General features: G+C 27.0%; 2 protein-coding genes across 2 annotated transcripts in view; one reads left to right on the top strand and one right to left on the bottom strand.

The window, feature by feature from the left end:
* Positions 1 to 67: 67 nt before the first annotated feature.
* Positions 68 to 22,554, bottom strand: LOC111621236 (histidine triad nucleotide-binding protein 3-like). Its single transcript, XM_023363314.1, has 3 exons — positions 22,334 to 22,554; positions 22,105 to 22,222; positions 68 to 307 (listed from the first exon to the last, which is right to left on the bottom strand). Exons 1-3 carry the CDS (start codon positions 22,406 to 22,408, stop codon positions 237 to 239), a joined length of 264 nt encoding a protein of 87 aa, XP_023219082.1. The 5' UTR covers positions 22,409 to 22,554; the 3' UTR covers positions 68 to 236.
* Positions 22,531 to 25,808, top strand: part of LOC111621234 (replication protein A 32 kDa subunit-like) — a 30,042-nt gene continuing 26,764 nt past the window's right edge. Inside the window, exons 1-2 of the mRNA XM_023363313.1 lie at positions 22,531 to 22,670; positions 22,744 to 22,847. Of these exons, the coding sequence (XP_023219081.1) occupies positions 22,655 to 22,670; positions 22,744 to 22,847 (120 nt within the window). The 5' untranslated portion in view covers positions 22,531 to 22,654. The remainder of the gene's footprint in view (positions 22,671 to 22,743; positions 22,848 to 25,808) is intronic.

Raw genomic sequence — 25,808 nt, forward strand, 5'->3', positions numbered from 1 at the left:
AAATTAAGACTATCATCATTTTAACAAAAATATAAGATAAATTTTCTTGATTTGCCCATTTATGAAATTTTATTTAAGATCCACACAATTTTATTATTCAATTACTTTTAGATTGACTATTAAAACTGTTGTCACGAGAATTGCCAAACTTATGTCATTAATGGAACAGATAATTCAATCTAAAAATATTTGAAAAATAAACTTGGTGTAAAAAATATAAACATATGAAAAGTATTTTACCTGATATTATCTTTGCTCACATTCTGATTTTCCAGAAGTTCAGTTCCAATATTAACTAACTTTTCCACTTTAAAATAAATATGATAATTATTATACACTTATATAGTAATAAAACTAATGAACAAAGCTAGAACTATGATTAACATGAAAATCTCAACACTATCCTTGCATTTCCAGCAAATGCATTTATTAGAAACAACATATTGAGCACATTTCATAAGCCTGCAACAGGTTTGAAATCTAGCCTGATTTGAAACATAATGCAGGCTTATAAAATATGCTGAAAATGAAGGACGGTATTGAAATTTTCATGTTATATAGTGATAATTATTGTAATATTCTATAAGAAATCAAAATTTATCAACAATTTTTCTTTTGAAAACAAATTTTACTTTTTCAAGTACTGATATTAAGATAGATTGAAGTCATTTTTAATGTATAACTCTAAGATTAAACCAGCTAATAAGATAATATATTATTTACAACACATTTTTTCCTTTACATGAATGTATTATGTACAGTAAATGAAAAAGTTTAATTTATTATATATATAAATTATATCAATCGTTGTTTTTAAATGTTTTATTTAACTTGCTTTTGTATCATGTCTTTAAATCTTGCAACTCAATTTCATCTACTTCTAATTGAGATAGAAGACTAAAATTTAAGACATCTAAATCTGATATCAATGCATTTTAATAATGTTTCAGGGAGTGGATCCCACCGTCACCATATTTTTCACTCCAAAATCTGATAAACATACTCAAGTATAGAATTTGATCATGATGTGTGTGTAAATACACTGTAGTGATGTAACAAAAATTAACTACACTTCATGTAAAAACAGTTATATTGTAATGTACTCGCTGTCTTATAACATTAAAAATAACTTTTTATTCAAAATTGAGAATACTTTCAATAGCTTATAACTATGCTCATCAGACTGATTCAATTGGAAGTGATGTATAGAATAGAGGTGGCTCCATTGCCACCATCTCTTACCTCCAATCTTGAAAGATAAGATCAATAAAAGTAATTTTATTTTAAATGAAAATTATTTATTACTTTTCTGATAAAATTTATTTACTTGTATTTATTGTTTAGAGATTCACTATATAAAATATAAAAAAACAAAAATGCTGCAAAAAATATTATCTTGTAACTTCACCCTTAAAAATCTTATACTTTTCATACATAAACAGTAATGTTTCTTAAAATTGGTTGACAAAAACATAAATAAAAAATATTTTAAAAATTAGAAAAAGTTTTAATTTGATTAAATTTATTATTTAATAAATGCAAAACTAATTTTTAGACTACTCTTTATTTCACAAATTATTAGGTTATTTAGAAAGTAATTTTGTTTTTTTACCACTAGACGGATTAGTCGTATTTTCCCGCCATTTTCATTCTAAACCGTATTATCATTATATATTTTGACAGCTGGCATTTTAATGCTTATTTGTAAAAAATTTTGTTTGATTTTGCGCAATTGTTTATTTTTTGTGTCCCATCAAATATGGAAGATCGAAAGCAGCATTTTCGGCATATTTTGCTCTTTTATTACCGAAAAGGTAAAAATGCTGTTCAAGCAAGAAAAAAATTGTGTGACATGTATGGAGAAGATGTATTGACAGAACGACAGTGCCAAAACTGGTTTACAAAATTTCGTTCTGGCAATTTCAATATTGAAGATGCACCACGTTCTGGATGGCCAGTTGAAGCCAATGAAAACAAAATAAAGGTACTGATTGAAGCAAACTGCCGAATAACAACACGTGAAATCACTAAGAGATTAAATTTGTCAAATTGAACTGTTTATGATTACTTGAAACAAATTGGTTTCGTTTCAAAGCTTGATATATGGGTTCCACATGTTCTTAAAGAGAGATGCTCTCTTTGGTGGGATTTTAAGGAAATTTTTTTTTGGAGCTTTTACCAGACAATTTAACAATTGATTCGAAAGTGTACTGCCATCGAGTAAACAAATTGAGTAATATCATTAAACAGAAAAGGCGGCCAGAATTGAACAACAAAACAGGTGTAGTGTTTTACCATGATAATGTCAAATTTCACCCAAGTTTGGTAACTTGTCAGAAACTGTTATAAGTTAGATGGGACCAACCGTATTCGCCAGATCGAGCACACTCAGATTATTACTTGTTCTGGTCTATATAAATTTCTTTTAACTGTAAGACATTTACTTGAAATGACAATGTCAAAAATCACTTGGATCAGTTTTTTGTAAGCAACGATCAAAACTTTTATGAATCTGAAATCATGCTACTACCAGAAACGATGACAACAGGTATTTGACCAAAATGGTCAATATATAATTCAATAAAATATTTATTTATTATAAAAATATTGTGTTTTTTTCAGCAGAAAAAAAACGAACTTACTTTCCGAACAACCCAATAGTAATCATTTCTTTGCATATATACCAGTGTTTTATAACATTTTCTATAAGAAGGTTTCCTCAATAATTTCAAATATATTAAATAAAAGAGGAATCATCAGATGAATTATAAATTCTTAACGTGGATAATTAGATTAGATAGAAAGTACATTGAGTAGCACATTTCTTTATGAATATACAAACATTTCTACAAAAACTTAACAAATTGTCAATATAAATGAGCAATTATTTATTGTATTTATTCAATGAGTCTGAGTGTATGTTAAAGTGTAAATTTATTGTAACATTGTCAAAATGCTAAGCTGCAATTTTTTAATCATGATTTTAATTTATTTCATTTAAAATATATGTTCTCCACCTCAAATTAGAAGTGGCTTGTCCCTGTATGTCATACGTTTCCTTTAACAATAGAGTCGTGCCAGTCATCTAGCTAACACCTTTTGGGGAAAATTTTTGAATTGAAATAACGTGACATCAGATGCAAACTAGAAGTTCATATATAGTTAATCAAGGCCTCCTGACCCTAATATTTCCATATTTGGTCTCATCTTTCATCTATCTAACTCCGTTCTTGAGATTAAGGAAAGACAGACGGACAGTGGGAATTTATAGGTCTGCAATTTTGTTTTTGAATTTATAGGTCTGCAATAGGTCTGCAAATTAATAATTGGGCTGCAATTTTTTCAAATTGCAGTTCAATTATTAATTTATTCAGAGATGGTGCCTAATGCCTACCTCTAGTACCAATATTTTTATAACTTATTGGGCTGCAATTTGAAAAATTGTAGACCTATAAATTCCCATTGTTGTCCATCCATCTGTATGTCTGTCCTTCCTTAATCTCAAGAACAGAGTTAGAAAGAAGAAAGTTGAGACCAGATATAAAAACCTTAAGAACAGGAGGCCTCGATTAACTATATATTAACTTCTAGTTTGCACTGAAAGTCGTGTTATTTCAATTAAAAAATTTTCCCCTAAAAGAAGTTAGATGACTGGCACAACTCTATTGCTAGCAGAAAAGTATGAAGCACAGGGGCACAACACTACTAATATGAGGTGGACAACATATATTTTAAATTAAATTAAAAATATGATTAAAAATTGCAGCCTGGCATTGTGACAATGTCACAATAAACAATTGCTTGTTACAAAAGCTATTTTTTAAATAAGGTCCGTTTGTGAATGAGAGTGAGAATGACACGCGATTGCAGCAGTGTGCATGAGCATCTGCTTTCAGCATGCTTTGCGCATGTTTAGATGCCATTTGCAGCCGTATCATCTGTCTGTGTGCTGAACTGTAGAAGTTTATAATGTTTAAGAAAATTGAGTTGCCCACCGAATGTAAGATACGATCTGTTATTCAATTTCAGCACAAAAGATCACGGTAACTGTCTTTTGGGACAGGAAAGGGATTTTGTTAGTGGATTTTATGTTAAGAGACACAACAAGCAATTCTGATGCCTATTGTGATCTTGAGAAAAACTCTGCTGTACCATACAAGACAAGCGGCGTGGCCTAATGTCTTCTGGTGGCAGGCGGCAGATTTCTTTGAAGTTGGAATTAAAAAATTTTTGAGCGGTATGACAAATGTTTGAACAAAAATGGAAATTGTGTACAAAAGTAGATAAAAGTATGTAGAATATGGGAAAAAAATATATTTTAATGATATTTACAGTATTTTTCTTCTTATTAAAAAAAGGACCTTAAAAATAGCCCTTGTATATCTAAACATATAAAATTACTTGTCCCGACTGACTGAGTGATTGATTGATTGATTCATCATTGCCCAGAGCAAGTTGCTGCACCTAGAGGTGAAATTTTGTACACAGAGTATGCCATGAAAATGCACACTAAGAAGGGATTTTTGAAAATTCTCCCTGTGGGGAGAAGGAGAGGATTAAGGCTTAACCTGAAGAATGGCTTCTACTGTAATATTTTTGATGCAAGTTTTTGTTTTTAACTACATTTTAGTAGGGTATGCCATGAGAATGCACACTAAAAAGGGATGTGATTTTTTGTTTTCAACTACATTTAGTTTTCATTGAGTACTTAGGTGTATTAAATTGATAACATTTCAGACATTGTTATAAATATTTGCATATATTTCGATGTTTTAACTAAATGCTCGAACAGTTTTAAATTTGAATTTGTTATTGCATATTGGTTCAATTATAGAATGATTGTAAACGTTCCAGAAAATTGATAAAATTGAAAATAGCTCATTTGATTCTCAGCAATTCTCATCATTCTCAGCAGTAGGTGTTATATAACAATTACTATATGTCTGGAAGAGCAAGATCAAACAGAGGTCCAGATAGTGTAACTGGCTATGCATCCACACAGCACAGTGGCAGTTGCAGATTTGAGTCCCACTCCAGGTTGATTCTTTTCTTCCAGAATATTCTAAGATTATTCAATAAATTGCTATTAAAAAATTGATTTATTTCTAAAAATTTACTTGAATAAATAATTATGAAAAACTCTGCAACATATTATACTGATCATATCTTTCTAAAATAAAAAAATGCCATTTTACAAAAGACCAATTGAACAAATCATACTAATTTACTTAATACAAGCAATATGACCAGTCAATGTTAATACTGCACCTATCATTGCTCATTTTTACATTAAAATAATTGTATCATTGCAGAAGCTGAAAAAAGATATTCAATTATTTGTATAACATGGTGTGAGATGCACTTAAACATCTAAAATTATGTATTTCTCATACTATGCCATGCAAACAACAGGAAGGTGTACAGCCAATATATGACAAAAACACCAGAGTTATAGGAACAAGTATTAAGAGAATATCCTTTTTACACTTGCAGTACATGTATCTGTTTTTGCAGCTGAAGAAGATGAATTCCAAATACCATTAAATTAATTATAACAAAATATTTAGAAAACTTTAGATACCAGAACCATTTACGGTGTGATCACATAAAAAGATTGATAAACAAACGTTTTTGAACCCCATCTGGGTTCTGCTTCAGGTTCCAAACGGATATTGAACATCTATCTAGAAACTGTTTGGAACCTGAAGCAGAGCCCAGATGGGGTTCAAAAACATTTGTTTATCAATCTTTTTATGTGATCACACCGTAAATGGTTCTGGTACGTAAAGTTTTTTAGTATATCCGGTGTGATGAATAATGAATTATCAAAATATTTAGATTTGTAGATGTAAAACTATAGTTTTATCTCAAAATAATCTCCAAAACATGTGAAAAATGACTATTTATAATTATAAATACAATCTTTTGGAATTGTTCAAGATCCTTCTAACAAATCTAATTAACAATTTGCATTGATGAGGGCAGGGGAAATGGGTTCCCTTTTCATCTATGTTGCCCTTTTCCTAATCCTCAAGGGGCCCCAAATTCCATTATCAACAAACAACACAAAATTCGTGACTTCTAGTTTGTTCTGCAAATAGAAAAGAAACTAATGAACAATATTTGTCCACCGTCCCATGCAATTATATTATATGAATTATAACTTGGCCTTGAAAACAAGGAGCATTCCTTGTTTTCAAGGTCAAGTTAGTCCCGACTGTAACCAGTGCCACCTTCTGGGAGTGCTGATCTGATGTTGAATTCTAGTTTGAAGCTTCTTGTATAATGTAAGATGCTCTTTTTTATAGCTTGTGTTTCCTTTTTATAATCTGCACACGCTGCTGGACGAGGATGATAATGATTATCATCCTCGTCCATCATTTCATTAAAGTAATAAAGAAGAGAAAAAATTTGTCAAAAGACAAATTTTTTCTCTTCTTTTTTACTTTAATGAAATCACTACAGTCGACCCCCATATAAGATCATTGATTATTCCGTTTTATATGAATTCCATGTTGTACAAGTCACTTAAATTTTACAAATACGTGAGCCGTTCACAGCCCGGTACACGTATTTGTAAAATCTAAGTGACTCGTACAACATGGAATTAATATAAAACGGAATAATCAATGATCTTATACGGGGGTCGACTGTACTACTATATTTGAATAATTACTTGACCTATAGTAATTGTTGTATATTTAATATTTCAATTTAGAAAAAATTAAATTGATAAAGAAAATTATGTTCTTCTAATTAAAATTTTTAACCTAGATATAACATTTAAAAAACATTAATTTTAGCTTATTTAAATTTCAAAAAGAAAAAAAAAAAGAAAATTGTAAATATATCTATGAATTCTGTATGTTAAGGCCAACAAAAATAGTTAATTTTCTTTATATTTAAAACGTTTTCAGTTCCTTTTGAGCCATCTTCAGAATAAATTGCATTAGATATTCTAAGAACAGAATACAAAACAAAACTTAAACTTTTTAGTTTATTAGTTTAAGTTTTGTTCTGTATGCTGTTGTTAAATATATAATGTAAAGTAATTTGTACTAAAAATGGCTCAAAAGGAGCTGAAAATGTTTTAAATATAAAAAAAATTTAAATATTTGGTAGTTTCAATAGGCAGAATTCATAGATATATTTAAACATGTACCAAGTTTTACCAATTATAAAATAGCAAATATCCATTAAAAAAAAATAAACCATTTATTAAACTTTATATTCAAAATTTTAAATAGCTTTTAAAATTAAAATACTCTATATATAGTTTATTCATAAACCTGAAGCAGGTTTGTTTGTTTATCATAAATAAACTCAAGCTAGGAAAGTATGAAAGGTATGCTTTTAATGTCAATTGTTCCAATGTTAGAACTTAAAATTACTCTACATTTTAAAGTTTGATTATCTGATTGCTGGATAAATGAATAATTTTATTTCATACTACAAGATTGTAAAATAATTATAAAGCAAGTCCAAAAAACTGTCTTTTAGTATTAAAAAAAACATTTTAAATCAATCAAAACACATGCAAGTACTTTCAATGGTGCATCAGGCATCTTCTTCAGGCAGCACAAATGGAAAAATTAGAACATAGAAGATATTCAGATTCCAAATAAAAATTTGAAAAGAGAACAGTTATAGAAGATTAATATACTAAATTTTAAAATACAGATTACAGAATATTAACACATACATTTTAAATTACAGAATATGTTCCCGTGCTAATTTTTAACTGATTTTCTGTAATTTAAAATGCATGCATTAATATTCTAATTTGTAATTTAAAATATTTTCCATTAATGTTGTATGACTTTGTTTGCTTTTCAATTCTCTATTTGAAATTAATATCTTTTACATTCTAATTTTTTCCATTTGTTCTGCCTGAAGAAGTTTGTGGTGATGTACTATTGTACTTTTGTGTTTTTTTATTAAAGTATTTATTTTAACACTAAAAGACAGATTTTTGGACTTATTTTATATACAATTTGGTATCAAGTGTTTTATGAACTTTTACTCATATTTTGTACATAATTATCTGCCTTTTTACACAAACTTTTCAAATAAAATCCAGTTTTTTTCATTTCATTAAAAGCAGTGATTCATGTGCTCAATGTTTCATCATTACTATTTCTTTGGCAACTATTTGTTTATTTAAAAAAAAAAATTAAAATGGAACTTGGTCATGAAGAGATAAATCTTTCACCCATCCAGTTTAAAAAATGGATATAAAGCATCAATGGCAGTATGAAAGGTTAACAAATTGTTTGGTTATGCAGCTGTGAAAGATCATACAGCTTGAAATTTGCTTAAATACTTGATGATGGCCACAACTCATACACTCACAAATAGGGAGACTTCTGATAGTAAGCAACTCAATAACTCAAGCAGAAGAGTTGTACCACAACAAAATTATCGTAGAAATTCTATCAAGGCATCTGGCAATGGCTGTAGTTGAATATTCGTACTTGCTAAATCACTATTTTGTCAAATCATTAATATATTATTGATATAAAGTAGATGACAAATAAATGAATTTAACTGATTCAAGAGAAAAATTCACATAAAAAGGTTTTAAAGAACATTTTAAGAAACGTTTTAATATCCTGCAAGCACTTTCGACATATTTATAAACGTTGTCTTCAGGCAGAACCAGAATCAAATAGGTTTTCAAACAAGTTTTTAAATTGGAACAAAAATGGCATTAGCCGCTTAGAAAATAACAAGTTTAGAGATAAAGAATTAGATTTAAAATACACATAACAGTGATGAGCATGTGCCTTACTGAGCAGAGAACAAGAACGGCGTTAGCTGTTTAGATCATAACACAAAACTTAGAGCAGGGATGGGCAACCTTTTTCTATGTAAGGGCCGCATTTCAAAACTTTTGAAGTGATGTGGGCTGCATACAAGAGAAAAGAGAGGAAGAATGTCAGTAAATCACAATTCTTTATTCATATATAATTATAAATTAGCATAGGTATACTTAATTTAGCTTCTGGCACAGATGTAAACGTAATACATCGGAAATATTTGATTAAATATTGGTCACTGCTAATTTTAAATTAGATTCAATATGTCTATTAGCTGGTTTCTTGTTTTAATTTTTACTAAATTTATTGCAGAAGAACTATTCACATACATAAGTTGTAAAAATAACATTTGAATTTTTTCTACTTCCTTAAGCTGGAAAATTGATATATTTATTCATATTTTATAAGACATGGATAGCAAAAAATATTACTGCAGGACTCGGGTTGTCCATCCCTGACTTAGAGTACTGTATTAATTTAAATTTGCGTAACATCATTGCACATGCATCTTACAGCACAGGAAATAGGAATGGCAATTAGCTGTTTTTAACAAAAGGTTTAAAAATAATAAAATATCATCGTGCATGCCAACACCTTACTTATCAAAGAGGGCTTCACTGCACAGCAGGTTTTCGAGATTCAGGAAGCCTTACTCTTCATCACAGAGCACAATTACTTCCGCTTCAATTGAAAGATATACCTGCAAAAACAGGGTGTACCAATGGGCTCACTGCTGTTCGCTATATTAGCGGAATTCATTGTGAGACATCTTGAACACAGGGTCTTTAGATTCACTCTCACAACAGCTTACCCATTGATATACTTGAAGTACATGGATGACATTCTTTTGGTGTGGCAAGATATGGAGGACTCCTTTCTGATATTAAAACATCACCTAATGAGTGTATACTCCTCTGTCAGCTTTACCTGGAAAAAGAATCTAGGGGAAAAATTACATTTTTAGACTTGGACATCTGGCATATGCGATGATGTTATGTGAATCTAAATTAATATTCTAAGTTTTGTGTTATGTTCTAAACGGCTAACGCCGTTCTTGCTCTCTGCACAGTAAGGCACATGCACAACACTGTTACGTGTGTTTTAAATCTAATTCTTTATCTTTAAACTTGTTATTTTCTAAGCGGCTAATGCCGTTTTTGTTCCAATTTAAAAACTTGTTTGAAAACCTATTTGATTCTGGTTCTGCCTGATGACAACATTTATAAATCAGTTAAAAGCACTCGCAGGATATTAAAATATTTCTTAAAATGTTCTTTAACACCCTTTTATGTGAATTTTTCTCTTGAAGCAGTAAAATTGTTGGCATGACATCCACTCTACGTATTTAAGTTACTTAACAAAATGAATTCAAATATCAGATCATTCCTTTTTTATGCAATATATAAAAATTAAATATTTTCATCTCTATTTCATGAAAAATTGTATTATTTTTAAGAATTTAAATACTCTTTATCCATCTTCTATACTTTTTTAAATGTATGAACAGAATTCATGGATATACATTACATAGTAAGTAATAAATAAAACACTTCACACCACTTATACTTAATCAGCATGAAATTTAATGAGTGCACAAACATTTTCAGGCACTTTAATAAAACACTTCATATTTCCATTTTTAATTTATTATTTGTATTTTATTTTATAATACTTTGTTCTATGTATCTACTTTTGTATTTGAGTCAGTTAATTCTCGGAAACAGAGTCTGCTCACATATTGAATAATTTGTAAATTGTATCACTGAACATATGGAATGTTTCATTTTTAAATATTTCGTATCTTGTTTCATGTAGAAAATGGTTCTCTCACCCGATGAAAGCCCTTTAAAGTGACTGAAATCATTTGTGTGCTCATTAAATTTTAAGTAATAAATATAATATATACTTAGCTTTTCACAGCTATGCTTACAATGTTCTAAGAAGCTTATTAGATTAGATTATTTTTACATTATAAAATGATTTGAACAACTATTATGCAGTAAGAAAAGAACAAATATATGATATATATTAAATCATATGCCTCTGTGTCCTGCATCTTATAGTTTAGTATTTAAAATGTCTACTTAGACTTATTTTATTAAGAAATGAAAAGAGGGGAGGTATGTAAGAGAAAGCATCTGGTAATACAATAATGGTTCAAGTAACAGTGAGAATACGATATGCAAGTTGTAAATTTGTTTAAACTATACTTTAATAATGTAATTTATGTTTATTACTATTATATAAGGTATCTGGAAAATATAATAAGTGTAGCTCTGTTTGTAATTTTGGTTTTTGAAGTATTTAAAAGTCAAAAAACTAAGTAATTTAATGTAACTGGGTATTGTCGGTTTTTATTGTCAAAATTTTATAAATTTATATTGATTTTTAATGATGTGTTTTAGAAAAAATTGAATGTAAACCTGCTGATGAGGGACAAACTAGTCCAAAACACAATATCATGTAAAAAGTGTACAGTTGAAAAATAAAGCCTGTGTTTTTTCTGATAGGCTTTCTTAAATTTTGCTGAACAAAGATGTCAGTATGATAAGTCCTGTTAATAAAATAAGTCCGAGTAGACATTTTAAATATTAAACAGCAAAATGATATATTTAAAGAAACAGCTTGAGATCATGTTGAGGTGTAAATGTCAGTGAACATAAAATATTTGAAATTAACAAATTCATAGCACATACCATTTATATGAAAATTAAGCAATACTGAGCAATACTGCAAAAAAGTGTTATACTGAAGCTTGTAATCTAATATTGATGAGATGGTGATGATGTTTCTAATGTGTTTTTGATTGCTATATTAAATGTATATCATAACTGATAGATACATTATCACTTCAAAAACCCAAGAACTTGCAAAATAATGTTGCCGTCAGCAATTTCATATGTAAAATTATTAAAAAATAGTTCTAGGACATTTTTATGAACATTTTTCTATTTATAATGTAACTTTAGAATAAACTGAAGTATAATTTTTTATATTATCTTACATTAACAGAAATTAATAGGACACAAAACTAAAACAAAAAATTTATATAAAAAATAACAGAAAAAATAATGGAAAGTACTACACACAAATGTCATAATGTATAATGACATTTATATAAATCTATTATTATTCTGAAAAACTTTTATTTTAATTAAATAACCAAATTAAGATTAAAGCTGCCATCCTAAAAAAATTAAAAGGATAATATAAAAAGAAAATTAACATTACAAAAAACAATATTTTTAAATTCAATATAGTAGATGCAATAATTATATTCATCAACTCATATACAGCAGAATATTTATCTAATGAATATATTCATTCATAACTCAGTTATATTACTGTCCAGATATAATATACAGTATATAAAACGTTCAAGTCCTAAGAAGTAATTCAGTTTTTGAAAACAGCTTATTTTTCATATTGCTGAAATTATAGCTTTAATATGTGTGTGTGAAAGCTGTATGTTTAAATTTGTTCTGTAAGCTGTAAGTTTTTTTTTTCTGAATGTCTTACAACTTATCAAAGTATTAAATCTCCTAATAGACTAGTCAACAGATTAACTACAATAATATATTCATCAATTAACATAAGATTATTTATAAATTAGATTTTAGATTTCTAATTGATGAATTCAATTAAATTAGATTAGAATTTGATGATTCAATTAAATGCAACTTGAAAGTTATTAAATATAATTTTGAAGAATATGTTTAATTATACCGAAAAGATATTAAATATTTTCAAAGCCTAATTTAACAAAGGTTAAATTATGCAAGCAAAACTGAAAATATAGATATTCAATTCAATAACCAAGATAAACTCATTTAGTTTAAAATTTCAAATCTTATAAATTAATCCCAAAAGATTTTCATATTAATCTGAGAGCTCTTCAAATATTGTGTTCATCATCTTTGTATATCATTTCATTTACTTCTAATTGTAAATATGCAAGACATTACGAAGCTTTCACTATTTTAGAATATCAAATAATTTTTGATAGAAGCTCATTATTTTATACAATACTTTTATTTTTCAATTTATATTTTCCTATATAGTTAATATCTCCAGAAATTATTATTCAAGAAGTCTTACAACATATTTTCAAATCTAAGATTTAAACTGTATTTATAATTCCTGAATCTATAAATTTATTATCTTTGTCTAAAATTTAATTAGGCTTACTGTAATTAATTGGTATAGTCAGCATGATGAGAGAGATTGCACATGGTCAATACTAACTGTGCCTATTTTAGGGGAGATAGTGTGACAGGATGGGATACTTCTATGCTAATTTTGCTACATGACCAAGTACATACTTATGCTGTATAAGTTTTATCAGTTATAATACATAATTTTTCCTTGAAAAAAGCATTTGTATAAGCAAAAGTGAATCTTCTGTAGTCTGGGTGATAATTGGAAAAGCTGGAGAAGTGATCTATGAATTTAATAGTCAGCCACACATTTTTATAAACACATTTATATCTAATAGCAAGTTTAACGAAGCCCTGAAAAGAGGTTTGAAAAATCAGTAGAAAAAACTTTTGACGCAGAGAGTACTACCCTATCCTTCACCCTAACTCCTCTAAAATAGGGACAGTTGGTATTGACAACATAAAATCTCTTACAGCACCAACTACAATCAGGTTATTTTATAATAAATAACTATAACTATAAATCAGGTTATTTTATAATAATAATAATAAATAATTTATAATTTCTTGAATTCTTCATTTATGTATAAATTAAAATTCTAATAAATCTGATATAGTTTAAGTAATTCTATGTTTAATTCAAGATTATATTTTCTTCATTGCAATAAATTTTATAAAACAGAAGTTTAAATGTTTAATTGTCTAAAAAGTATTCATAAAAATTTTTTCATTGATTAGGAAAGAAACAGTAAAATAAAGGAATAAATAAAAAAATAGAAGTGCTCATTTTCTTTTAATTATAACTTTCTAACTATTAAAAGTTAATTTCATATATTTTTTATTTTAACTTTATAAAAATATTCATATAAAATTAAGTTTGAAATGGATTTAATATTCTTAGAATATGTAAATAAGTCTACTGTTTTTAAGAAAACTAATAAATGCAAATTACTTTTGTAAAAATAGTATATTTTGCATATTTCATCAGATAATACTGTACACGAATGAATATATATATATATGTATAAACTTATAATTATGCAGATATTTCAAATTGATTATTATAATAATGTTTCAAAGTCAGAAATAATAAGAAAAACTTCATTAATAAAAATACAAAAAAATAACTTGCTTTACAAAACTTAAAACTTTTACTTCTCCATTTTTGAATTTTTACAAGATAAATTCAAGTATACATTACATTATATACAGTAATATATACCTGAATTGATCTTGTAAAAAGTTTATAGGACATTAGCATAATAATAAACAACAAGAATTTTGTAATAATAACTTTTTTACAATATTAAAAAAATATTTAGCATATTTATCTAATAGTAAAAAATAATAATAATTCATAATGTACACATGTAATATTTACAAAAAAAAAGTGTAAAATTAATATGTTAGTCAGCATATCACAAATTTTTAAATTTAAGTTTGATATCATCAAGCAAACACTCAAATATATACAATAAATGTATGTACTGTACAATGTAGTTTCACAAAAATTTCAATTCAAAATGTTCACACTCAATAATTTTCATTATATTAAAATATTAATCATTCCATTGATAATTTCAGTATTTCAAAAATAATATTTTTATTATAGTTTGTAACAGTTTGTTTTAGTGTTTTATATAGGTGTATAACTTATTAAATAACTGTAAAATAAAATTTAAAATTAAAAAAAAAAAAAAAAACAATTAGTAGTAAGATGCGAGATAAAAAGAAAATGTAATTTAAAACAACATGGAACAAGTTAATAGTAAACCTCTTTATAAATAAGCAAATGGCACTTAAAATCAGCAAATCACCTGCTGAGATAACGGATAACAAATTAAATTATTTCTTCATAAAATTTGAAATTTTATTATTTTAAAGGTTTAGATTTCTTCAGGTAAAAACAAAAATGGTATATTCACTTTCAAATATATCATTTTATTTTTTCTGTAAGAAGTTCAGACATTTGAAGTTATCAATTAGTCATTGAAGCCGATGTGACTTTATACACAGTATAAACAAACTGTACAAGTACAACAAACAATTATTTATTGTGACATCATCCCAATGCCGGACTGCAATTTTTAATTTATTTAATTTAAAATATATGCTTGCCACCCCAAATTAGTAGAGGCTTGCCCCTGTACACCATACTTTTCCTTTAACAATAGGGTTGTGCCAGTCATCTACCTAATACTTTTTTGGAAGTTCTTATATAGTTAATCGGGGTGTCCTGCCCCTAGGTTTCCATATCTGGTCTCGTCTTTCATCTATCTAATACCATTCTCGAGACAGATGGATGGACAACAGTGGGAATTTATAGGTCTACAATTTTTTTCAAATTGCAGTCCAATTACCTTCAAGATAAAAAGCATTAAATAACAAAAGCATTCATAAGAATTTTCAATTATTTAATGTAATTAAACTTTTAAACTAATTTTTATTTTATTTTTCTATAATAATATGAAATATATATACTGTATTTATTTTTTGAACTATAAAACCAATGAGTCAAATTTTTATTGTGACAAAAATGTTATCTTAATTAAAGATCTTATTTAATTTTATTACATTCAAAACTTATCGGAACAGAATAAAAGTATCTACTATAAAAAACTGCATGTAGCAGGATAAATAAAAGTTCTATTAAATAAATATATAATATATTCTGCAAAACTTCCAAAAATAGTTTAAGAGAATAAAAATATTGAATTAAACACGATTTGTTTTAATAAACTTAAAAATTATTTTTTATTATTTAGAAATAGTTTATTAAATTAAAACAGAAAAAAATATTCTCTTTTAATGTCATCTAGAAGAATTTACTATACATTATGAATACAGTATACATTCTAAACATTACAGTAAATTCTTTAATTAAAGAATAACATTGAAAAAAATGGAACATTCAAAACAATAATCACAAATCATCAAGCCACAGACTACATCAAGGATGGGCAACCCATGGCTCGCATAAAATATGAATAAATATATCAATTTCCTAGCTTAAGAAAGTATGCAGCAAAAATTTAAATGTTATTTTCTACAACTTATGTATGTGAATAGCTTTTCCACAATAAATTTAGTAAAAATTAAAGCAAAAAACTGGCTAACAGACACATCAAAACTAATTTAAAGCAGTGACTAATATTTAACCAAATATTTCTGATATATTATGTTTACATCAGTTCCAGAAGCTATATATGTATACCTAATTTATAATTATATATGAATAAATAATTGTGATTTACCAACATTTTTTTTTCCTCTTTTCTCTTGTATGTGGCCCATGTCAGTTCAAAAGTTTTGAAATGCAGCCCTTACCCAGAAAAAAATTGCCCATCCCTGGGCTACAATATTTTCGAAAATTCATCACATCACATACTTTCAATATTACAAGATGACAGAATAAAAGATTCCATTGTGTGCTGAAAATTCTTTACAATTCTATATAGATTTTCAGTTAAAGTCATCATTAGTTTCATGAGTAACTTCAATTTGATTAAATTAAAAAAAAAATGAATTCTGTCCTGTGGGAGACTTAAGAATGAAAGAATTTTATCCAAATTTTGAATTTAAATTTATCATATTTACATTTAAATTAATAATTATATAAAAAAATAAAAAAGTAAACACAGAATTCTAAATTGCAATATATTAAATGCTTTATTAGAATATCATCTAAAATATGATCACCCTGGAAAAAAGGAAATGCGAAATTAATTATAAATAGAAAATTCATAATTTAATAAATGAACAACAATGAAAAAACTTAAACAGAACAAAAAAAATTCAAGAAATTTACTTAAAAAAAGGAAAGTCCAGTTAAGAGAGAAAACATATTGAATAATTGAATTGTCTAAAAATTTGAAAATTTATCTTTGCTTTTTTATCTTAAAACAAATAAGTTTTAAGAGAGAGATTAAGTATTTCATTTTTATTTGCTTTTTATATCATTATCGAGAATTATTTTATTTTATTAAAACACTTAAAATATTGGAAAATTTGAACAAGAGGAACCAATCAATTCCCAACAGTGTCATTCTTTCAAGAGTTTACTGTAAATGAAATTATTATTATTATTCTATGTTCATTTCCAGTCAATTGAGATATTCTGATGACTACATTAATTGTTACTTCATTAATAATTTATTAAAATCATCAATAAAATCCTATTTCAAACTTTTTATCATTTCCTTCCAATTTATGAGCTCTAGCAGGTTCAAACATTGGAGACAGCCACATGATAGTAATGGATGAGAACATACATATCTAGGCCAAATTATTCAGTAAAATATTGAGTTTCTAAGTGGATTTGAACATATAGCCCTTAGAATGGCTGGCTAATGCCATTACCACCTTTGCCATCCAAGCTATTGAAGTTTTTACATTGAAATTACCAGAATTTCTTTAATATTTTTATTATTAAAAAAATCCTATTAACAGAAGAGTTAACTGCATATTATGAAAAATATTTAAGTGAAGATTTTACTACAATTCATTCTTTTCTTCCAAATGTAATACTATCAATAAAGTATCAAGATAATTGTATACTGTGTTTAAAATAAAAGTGTATTATAGCAATATATGATACATATGACACAGAATATCTATTATATTTTATCTTTCAGTAAATACTGCTATTTTTAAATTTATATACTAATAATTTAGAATTATTAATACCAAACTTAAATTTTTATAATATAAATATATATATATATAATTTTTAAAAGTTCTTAATATTACACTGCATTGTTTCTCCTTAAACTTGGAACATAATTAAATTTTATCTTCATTAAACTTTTAGGGACTATAGCAAGTTAATTTAAGTACATAGTAAATATTTGAATGATATGACAATTAAAAAAAATTAGAAAATCCTGATTTAAGTAATTAAAACAGTAATAAAAAGTTTATTTATCTATGAATTTATTTTACTTTATTTGATTTCTCTATTTTTATTTTATTTTTCCTAATTTGAATTTCTTCATTTTAAATTTCAAACAATTCCACTCATTCTGTAAGTTGAAGATGACCAAAGACATGGTCAAAACATTCCTGACTAAATAATCTGTTTGGAAGCCAGAATTTTAGCAGTTGTTCATCATTTTTATTATAATTGTGCCAAGTTTTGTTGACTTTCAGCATAAAACAGTAACGTTTTAGTATGAAGGATGTGATTTATAAATCATTATTTTTTTAAAGTAAAGTAAACTGGTTAAAACACAATTAAAAAAAAACCCACCACCAAAATTATTGTCATTATTAGTGAAGTCTTATCAGTGCTACTGCAATTGAACTGTTATTTGCATTTCAGCATAAGAATTTTCTATAACATTATTTTAATTATGATTTAATGAAGTATAATTTGATATTTTAAATGCAGAATTAAGAATTAAAATAATGTATTTCATTATATTATGAAATAATTTGAATAAAATTTGAATTTTGTCATATCATTAATTATAAAATAAATAGCAACTACTAAAGTTTAAAAAATTGTAATAAATGTAAAAAACAAAAAGGTTAAATAGGCCAGAAAAAAATTAAAATTAATAATATTTTAAATTATATTTTTCCTGAGAAATAAGTTAGAATAAAATTGAAGAAAAAAAAAATTCCATAAAAACACATTTCATTGAATTATATCTTAAAGTATGCAACAGATTAATTATTGTTTCCTTTTTTCATTGGAATGATCATCAATTGAAATCTCTAGAAAGTTTTTATAAAGCAATAATATTCAAATTGTTCTGTGGAATTCTAAAATCGTACAAGTCATATTCATAAGTTCTATAAGTACACTTTATGATAAAATGATTATTGAGCTGCAATTTGAGAAAATTGTAAACATATAAATTCCCACTGTCCACCTGCCTTTCCTTAATCTCAAAAATGGAGTTAGATGAAAGAAGAGACCAGATATGGTAACCTTAGGGGCAGGAGGCCTCAATTAACTATATAAGAACCTCTGAACAAATTGGAAGTCATGTTATTTCAATTCAAAATTTTCCCCCGAAAAGTGTTAGATAGATGACCGGCATGATTCTATTGTTAAAGGAAAAGTATGATGTACAGGGGCAAACTACTACTAATTTGAGGTGGAGAGCATATATTTTAAAAGAAATAAATTAAAAATATGATTAAAAATTGCAGCCTGGCATTGTGACGATGTCACAATAAATATTTGTTCATTTTGATATTAAAAATTATTACTGTTTTTATATGACTTTTTTAAAAATGAATTTATATAATAAAAGATATTCATTCAAAAATTCAAAATTTAAAAATTATTACAATTCAAATCCTAATCTTCAATTCTTCGTCATATAGTAATCTAGTTATTTAAATTTTTTTAATGTTTATTCCTGCCTTAAAATCATATTTTTAATTATATGATTCTCCAATAGTCAAATTTAATGAGAAACATTTCATAGATGTTGAAATTTTAAAGAACTTATAGGAATACTTTTCTAAAATCTAACACAGTGCACTTTCACTGATCCAAATTAGTGAAAGGTTTAAATTAGCAAGATTATAAACAAAGCAAAGAAAATCAAATAGAATTACAACTAAATCATATTTCTAAAAACAAACTATTTTAAATATATGTACCAAATATAGTGTATATTAGGATGTATTAATTTCATAAATTCATCATTTTTCAGAATAAATACTATCAAGTACAGAAATTTGTAAATTTATCAGATATTTTGGTTTCAATTCAAAAGAAAAATTGTTTTTCTTTTCTTTTTGCTTGTTTCCTGTTGCAACTAATTGTGACTACAGATACCAGGAATGGTTTTTTTCCTTTGTTTTTATCTGCTGTTTCATTAAAAACATAATAAATTTAATATAACTTTCTCCAAGAAATTTCCACTATCTATTTAATGTGTCATACTATATATTTTACCCACTTTAATTCTTTATGATTAAACACAGTTCAAATTGCACATAATCAATTATTAACTTGGTAAAAATATTTCTGAGTAAAACAAATAAACAATATTAATTCAGATTAAGTTGAGTTTGGATTAGTGAGATTTATTGCATATAGTATTTGTTATTTTATAGTAATTAATGATAAAAATAGTAAATTTAAATAAAAGATTAATCATTTCCAGATTAAGCTTAAGAGTTTCATCATCAATTGTAATTGAAGTAAAAATAAATTGTATAGATATCAATTATTTTCAATTAAAAAAGCTAATTCAATACCAATCAGAAACAATCTCTTTAAGAAGCCAAAACTTTTAATTGAAATTTTGTGATTTGTTTTAAAGTTCTATATTGTATTGGTCTTATATTCTTTAATAGATTAATAATCTACTATCTCTAAGCTCTGAAAATTTCTTCTTTCTACATACTTGAAGACAAAGTTGTTTTTACCCCTCAGGCTGTACAAACTCAGGCTGTACCCGAGGTGTAAAAACAACTTTGTCTTCAGGTATACAGAAAGGAATCTGTATAGGAAAACTAATCAAACAACTTTCCCATCAGCCAATTTCGTCTCAAATGGATTAAGCCAATTTTGCCCGATTTTGTGTTTAAAGAGTTAATCAATGTATATAAAACTGTATTAAATCATATCAAATTAATTAGTACAACAATTATAATTATTTAAAAAATACAATACCTACATAAGAACTTTTTGATTCATATAAAATTACCCATTTTTTTCCCTATGTTCTGTAATTTTCAGAGGATTTCCTATTTAAAAAGTAGGAAAGCCTCTGAAAAATATTTTATAATCAATAAATAAAACAAGCCAAAGAATAATAAAAAGAAATATTATATATATATTATAATTATGCATAATGCAAGTCAATGGATCAATTATATTTCAAATTTATAACAAAAATTAAGTAGTGAATTTTGTATTATGCCAGTTTTATTTAAATGAATAAATATTCAAAACTTTTAAAATATAGCAAGAAAAGTTTTATCAAAAAGTCAAAAGCATATAGTAAAACTTTCCTTGCTAGATTTTAAAGATTTTGAATATTTATTTATTTAAATTCAATTGAATCTATGGTATAATTATGGACTGATGAATCTGGATAAATTTGGTCTCTATTTCACATTGTCCATTGTGCTTATTGCCTCTATTGGAAGCAGTTTACAATTCAAGATGCTAATTAAATGTCTGAAATTGTAAACTATTTCATTTCTACTTTACAATAATCATCATTGAAATGACCATGAGAACAAAATTAAGAATTTATTGTTATATGTAATTATTTAATTTTATAGTATGGTTTATATCTAATTCTATTAAAAACTTAATAAAAATTATTAAAACCTCAATATTCTTTTTTCAGGAAAACAATAATAAAGATAAATTACTTTATTAGTATTCCAATTTTGGATATTTTTAATTCTTTAAACACAAAATTGGCCAAAATCGGTTTAATTCGTTCTTGACAAAATCAGCCAAAGGAAAACAAACTTGTTAAACTGGTTTTGCTATACAAATTCTCCTTGTAGCCTGAGGGGTAAAAACAATTTCCTCTCCAGGTATGTAGAAGAAAAAATTTTCAGAGTTAATATATTAATAAAATAGATTCCAATAAAGTAATTTCTTACACAATAGTTATCTCAATTGCTTTTAAATAATTTATTTACATAAATAATGAATGCTAAAACAGTACAAATGCAGCTTCAAATGAACTTTATCAGAACAGTAGACCATGCCTGTAGGAGTAAAAATGTCAAAAGGAACCGACATTCTACATATGTCCCCTGAAATCACACCTATCTAGAATTTCAAAGATCCTTAAAAATGCAATAAAATTTAAAAGCAAAAACAATGCTAAAAATCAACTGTTTTCCACTTTACTACAGCAGAGCGAGTATCTCACAAAGTGTCACAATCGGGTACAATTACGGCTCTCGACCAACACAGAGCACGGAGAATATAGGCAGTATACCGGTTTATCATAAAAACCAACTTTTGGAAGAGAATATCTCACAAAGAATCACACGTATGGGCTCCATTGACTCATTTGCTCGTACCGGGGTAGGTCTAAAGTTTGGGGAGTCCAAACCAGTCATTCAGAACTGCAATTTTGCCTGTAAAATGCATTAATCATCAACTAATGTATTATAAATAAACATTTACTTACCTAATTCTTTATGTTCATAAGTGAGTACTTTTACATTTTTTATGTGAATTTTTGGTATAATTAGATAATGATGCGGCGTGGCCGGTTTTATATCCATAAATGCAACGAATTCTTCATCCTTTCGTTCAAGAGAATCAGCTGATTATAATAATCGATTAAAAATCGTACTATTTCTTAAATAAATAAATAAAAAAAAATTACTAACAAATAATCCTATCGATCCACTTACTTCGTATAACAATTCTGTATCATCCTCTTTGTGTGCAATGGTGCAAAATATACAATTTGCTTCTTTCTCGTTCATGTTTAACTAAATCAGCTGTTTACGTTTAACTTCCCAAACAGAGAGCTGGAGCGAGATTATTCCTTTCGTAGTCGCTCGTTTCCAGATTATTCGTGTCGTAAGTCTTTCTTGATTGGTGAGTTTAGATGGGGGTCGGCGCTGATTGGTCCGTAAAGTTTTATGTAATCAACATTTCCCGCCAAATGTGTGCATGTGATTGTAGCTTAGTTGTTAGGAGTGAACCGTGAATTTATTTAAAATTAAATAATGTGGAATTCGTCAGGTATATTTGTTAATGTGGTGAATTTATTTCTTTAGTTGGTCGTTACGTTTATATTCTTCTGTTTTTCTTTAAGCTTTAGGTGGTGGAGGAATGCGTAACTCCGTTTTTGAACAAGGAGGCTTTATAAACGATACCGTCGGTTCCCCCGGTTTTGGCTCGCAAAATGAAAAACGAAAGGTATATTTTTTGTTTGATAATCGTTGGATCATGTTAAACGTGTTGTACAAATTATTATGATTTTTAAAAATTGAGAAGTTTATAAAAGTAAAAATAAAACATTGGTAGTTGATTTTTTTTAAATTTTTTTGCAAATTAATTCATAAAAAATGAAAAATACCCAAAAGTCTTTGCATTTCGTTCTTACCACACTTTGGGACATCCCAATCTTATGGCAGAGTCAATCTTTTATTGTAGGCTTGCATCCATCTCAATTTATTGATAAACTGATATTGTTTAATTGCAATTAATTGGGAAAATTGGTCAATTTACATACTGTATGTGCATCATATACGGTCGAGTCTGCTTAAGAGAGCACCCTCGGGATGCTGCATTATGCTTTGTTAACTGAAGTAACAAGATCACCCAGGGAGTTGTTAATGGTGTTCAGTTCTCTATACTATTTTATGTCTTAAGAGCTCTGTGTACACTTGGTGATGTTAAAATTCATTATTACATAATTTTGATGTATTTACATCTTTGCTTTCATTCTTATGTTATCAGTTTTATTGTTCTATCAAATAACTATTAAACAGTGCATTTACTACTCACATTACTTTCACTTCTTTCCAGAAAAACAGCAGGAGGCCTAGCTGAAAAGATGCAAATGTCTTTGTTTTGAAATTTCTGAATGCTCTTTAATGTGAAATACAATTTAAAAACAAATAAGTACAATAATGCTTTAAATTAAGGTTATGTGACCTCTGAAATGTGATTGCCATTCACTTCTTCCCTTGACCCCTTGAGATGGGAATGTACTGTACATGTGATCTGCACTGCTTGTCATATACAAGTATATCTTATGATATGTTTTTAATATGTAATTGCTTATAAGTGTGTCCAACAAAACCTGCCTTATTATGATTCTTTAAGAAATCTTTTGACTGTCTATGTATTAGTAAACTGACAATTGAAGGTTTCACAAAACTTCAATAAATAACCTGGTGTAGTGAATGCTGTTGCCATATGCCTGTGTACTATAAGATTAAAGATAAATCTTTCTTAGAATACTGCTTCCTTATGTGGACTACTCTAAAAATATTGCCAATGTGATGCTCCTTTAAATGGATTGCTCTAATAACCAGTACTCTGTTAACATGAGTCCTGTTAATGTAAAACATAGGGAAGAAAATTGGAAACAGGAGAAAGTGTTGTCTTAAACAGATTTCTCTCTTATCTGGTGCTCTGTTAAGTGGACATGACTAGATATCCATCAGTTAATAATGGTGTTTTTAATAACATAAAGAAACCATTATTACATAATAATTTATTTGTTAAATATAGTTCCTTAACAATTTCTGTTATATGATGAAGAAATAACTTCGCACAAAATGAGGCTGGAAAGTAATACTAATAAAAACCTCAATCAACTTAGAGCCTTTTCTTTTTTCTGTTTCCAGTACTGTGCAATTGGTTTATCATTAAACATTACTGGAAAGAAAAAAAGGCTCTAAGTTGATTGAAGTTTTTATTTATAATTTTTTCAAGTAGACTAAAAACTACAACATAATAATTGTTGTGTTCTTAATTAATATTATGGCCTTTCATGGGTGCTATGAGAGAATTGTAATGTCATTAATTTGACTTTCTAAAATAATATTTTTCCATTGTATCTTTGAGATTTGTCTCATAGTTCAAAATAGTTTATATTCTTGAGCTGGTCTCCAGCATTTTTACTTTAATGGTGAATAATGATACAGAAATTAAAAAATATTATAATTAATATTTACGAAGAAATTTAATGTTTATGGAGCACAAGTCATCAAGATCATAGAAACTGTGTCACAATTAACTTTTTACAGAAATTGCATCTTTTTAATTTTGTATTTCTCTTTGAAATCTGTGGGCCAGTTAAATTAATTAAAATTTCTAACTTTCTGTGGAAATCCTCACAAAATTTCCATATTGTTTTGTATTTTCTATATGTAATTTTTTCGTGTCTCCAACTGATTCTGACATTGCACCCATTACCTAATCCAGTGTTTTTCAACATTTTTATCTCTCAGCACATTTGAACCCATAATTAAATTTTCATGGAAAAAATTACTTGATTTAAAGTTGTAAACATTCTATTGCCATATTACTTGCCACTTAACCTAATTTTTTATGAATTAAATAAAACAGTATTGTTGTTTTAAGTCTATTTTCATTTAAAAGTGGCATGATAATTGCCTTTAGAAACCTCTCCAATGTCCTGCTATTTCTAAGTTAAAATAATTTGAACTAAATATGGATAATTATAGATACATTTTTGATTTAAGAACATTCTGTTTCTTTCTGACAGATTTCACACAAGTTCAAGTAAATTATGATTTTCTGAAATGATATTTTTATATTTTGAACTTAATTCTTTTGCTGTATGATTTCTAACGCTATGGCCAATAGCAATATGAGCGTTGTGCAATATGTCAAATATTTCTTCAGTATTGTTGTAATATATAATCAAATAACCTTCTTTTACAGGCACAATTTTTTATATTTTTCCAATAGATACAAAAGTATACTACTATTTTTTATTACTATAAGAAATACATTTATTAAAGCAATGATGACACAGATGCTTACTTGAATAAAAAAATATCGAATAATGGATTTGCACTTAAAAACTGTGAAATTTCGTGCGGAAGATTTCCCAAATTCTCAAATCATGTTGTACAAGGGATACTTGTATTTTAAAATATTCTTCAACATTTTATTTTAAAATTGAGTATTTTCATTGGTGAAATTAATGTTCAGGCTTATATTAACTACAATAAAATATTACTTATGCAGATACCTTCTGAGTATAAAATTTCAGGTCATGAAAGTGGGATTAGGACAAAGTACAGAACTGTAATTAGAGTATTGTAAGCAAATAGTAGAAAGTTATAAAACTGAACAATTAATAATAAATTTATGTAATACAGTATGTCCTTTGCAATA

The sequence above is a fragment of the Centruroides sculpturatus genome, unplaced genomic scaffold (genome assembly GCF_000671375.1).
Source record: "Centruroides sculpturatus isolate CEXI.00-Female unplaced genomic scaffold, Cexi_2.0 scaffold283, whole genome shotgun sequence".
NCBI lineage: Eukaryota > Metazoa > Arthropoda > Arachnida > Scorpiones > Buthidae > Centruroides > Centruroides sculpturatus.